Source organism: Geospiza fortis, unplaced genomic scaffold, assembly GCF_000277835.1.
Source record: "Geospiza fortis unplaced genomic scaffold, GeoFor_1.0 scaffold317, whole genome shotgun sequence".
Classification (NCBI taxonomy): Eukaryota; Metazoa; Chordata; class Aves; order Passeriformes; family Thraupidae; genus Geospiza; species Geospiza fortis.
In genome coordinates, this window is record NW_005054398.1 from 2,588,031 (window position 1) to 2,590,593 (window position 2,563).

Consider the following 2,563-nt stretch of genomic DNA (forward strand, 5'->3'; position numbering starts at 1 on the left):
TGGTTGCCCCAGTGGCCATCCACGGTGACCAGGATGTGGTAGGCCAGCGTGTGGAAGTGGATCCGGGTCAGGTCCGAGGCCCGTTCCGCCGTCTTGCCGTGCTCCTTCAGGATCCAGAAGAGGATGTCACTGACCACCCCCACGTCGGGAATGCCGCTCCAGGAGGCCAGGGAGGCGTGGGGACCAGAGGCAGACTGGGTGAGGAACAGCAGCTCCTGCTCGTTCAGCCCGATGGAGTTCACCAGGGGAAAGACCTGCTAACAGAAACAGGGACAGCACGTTTGCCTTCAGGAGCAGAGTCACACCTGGGAGTCCTCCCCAGGCTGGGTTTTGCAGTACCCTGTTGCTGGCTCAGAAGCAGCACCCAGTTTCCCAGTCACTGCACTTCCACAAGTTGGCAAGAATTACTTAGCAAGAAAACATTCCATTTGGTGCAATTAATTTTCCAGACAGTAAAGAATAACAACACATCAGCTCCACATAAAACATAACACTGAGATCAGAGCTGTGTCAAGCCAAACACGGAACCACTGGGAAAGAAATTCTGCAAAGGAATTGAGGGATATTTTAAAATTATAAACTCAGCTCAAATTCATTCCTCAGTTCATCTTCCAATGTATAGTCCAAATGTTGAGTTTTGATTTCTATATTCATGCACTAGTGTGTGCACTGTGATACTGAAGTGAAAAGAGCACATCCTTTCATTTTCCTTACCTGATGCACAATGTTGCTCATAAAATCTTGATCAGTCATACTGGCCAGCTCCAGGTGTATGGGAATGTCAGTTGGGATATCAGAGATGGAGGCCACAGCCTACAGGCAAAAGGAAAAAACAACCTTAGAACACATATTTATTAAGGAACAGAAGAAGAAAAAGGGGTTTTTGACTCAAAAGACACATCCTTTAATCTCCCTGTGTGTGGATTTAAACAATTCAATGGGATGTCTGACCTGTGTATGCACTGCTAAGGAGAGGAAATAAAACAACTTCTAGTTTGCAGAATCCCAGGGCAGGAAAACTGTATCCAACCTTAATCTGCTCCCAGCTCAAAACCTTTCTAATGGATTAATTCTAAAAACCTCACAAATCTGAAGCAGCTGCAGAGGAGCTGATCCCAGAACATGAAAAATGCCAAAGCCTTGCATCAGTACAAGCCCTCAGCTGTAGAACAGGTGGCACAAGACAGATGCTCTTTAAGGAATGCAGGTGTTGATTATAACCTGGATGATCTGTGTCCAGCACAGAAAAAGCCTGGTTTAGCTGCTAGATAAGCCCAGTCAACATCCTCCAGCCAGGCAACCAGCCCTTCTTTTCCCTAGGCAAGCCACAGAATCTAAGAAGAGAGTGTTACATGATTAGACTTCAGCCATTGCTGCAGCTCCCACTCTCCTTTTGGCAGTCAGTACTGAGATCTGTGGGAGCTCTGAAGGCACAGCCTTCCTACCCCTCCAAACCTGGGGAAACAAAACACACCTGCAGGGGAACTGAAGGAAATCCAAGGATTCAGTATCTCACCTCTACGAGTCGCCTCTGTCTCATCTCCTTGCTCTGCCCTTCCATCATGTGAAGTCCTGAAAGCACCACCAGGTCAGGCTGGAACTCATCCAGGCTGGACACAAACACCTCCAGCATGTTCAGGGCGCCGTTGGACAGGTCGTGGGAGAAGATGAAGCGGTTGGCAGTGGGTGCCCTCACTCGGCCCCACTGCTCACCTGGGGTGGAGCAAACAGGACCAAGTGTGTGTGAACTGGTTTATTCCTGGGCAAAATCACAAATTCAACGGGTTCCATCAGCAGCAAGAAAAGCCATTTTAGCTTTTAGAACTGTTTTACCCTGAATTTCATCAGCGGTTACCAGCGGCTCATTACAGAAGGTTACCAGTTTCATCAGATTTAACGTGGTTAAATCTCTGTTTTCAGGGAGCATTTTAGTGTTTATGGAGCTTCTGAATGACACCCCTCAGGCTGTGCACCAATCTTAGTGATGTTCAGGGGTACCACGGAACACCTGCTCTGTTGTACCTGCTTGATATTCCAAGATGAGATGGAATTCATCTCTTTCCTGCATGGATTCAGGTGGCACAACCACATTGTCATCGAGCAGTTCATGGAGTTTGGGACCAACTGGGCCACAAAGGAGGATCTAGGAAACAAGGAGAAACAAAGAAAGTTTCCCTTGCCATGTCCCTTGCCAAAATTTAAGCATCACCTACACAACTGATTTTAAAAAGTTAATAATTCAATTTTTAAAAATCAGCTTGGAAGTCCAACCATATGTTCCACCAGCAGAACCTAAGAAATAACTGCCAGATCCCCAAAATCTACACAGAAGTAACATGAGACAAGCAAATTAAAGAACACAAGCCAATGGCATGAGATGTTTGGAACATGTGTGTACCTTCAGGTCTGGGTTTGTTGCAAGCTTCTGCCCGATGAGAGCAGCATTTCCTCCCACGTAAAGCTGTAAAACAAACAGAGCTGGGTGTGGGCATCCCCTTGCTTTGGGACCTTTAAACACATTTAGTCCTCAGCACAGGCTGGAGATTTTGGCTTTTTAAAACAA

At 46.8% G+C, this 2,563-nt stretch overlaps 1 protein-coding gene across 1 annotated transcript in view; it reads right to left on the minus strand.

Moving 5' to 3' along the window:
• Positions 1 to 2,563, minus strand: part of ADPGK (ADP dependent glucokinase) — a 5,336-nt gene that overhangs the window by 1,366 nt on the left and 1,407 nt on the right. Inside the window, 5 exon segments of the mRNA XM_031061021.1 lie at positions 1 to 254; positions 715 to 813; positions 1,517 to 1,713; positions 2,023 to 2,143; positions 2,399 to 2,461. The exon segment at positions 1 to 254 is cut by the window's left edge and continues 13 nt beyond it. Of these exon segments, the coding sequence (XP_030916881.1) occupies positions 1 to 254; positions 715 to 813; positions 1,517 to 1,713; positions 2,023 to 2,143; positions 2,399 to 2,461 (734 nt within the window).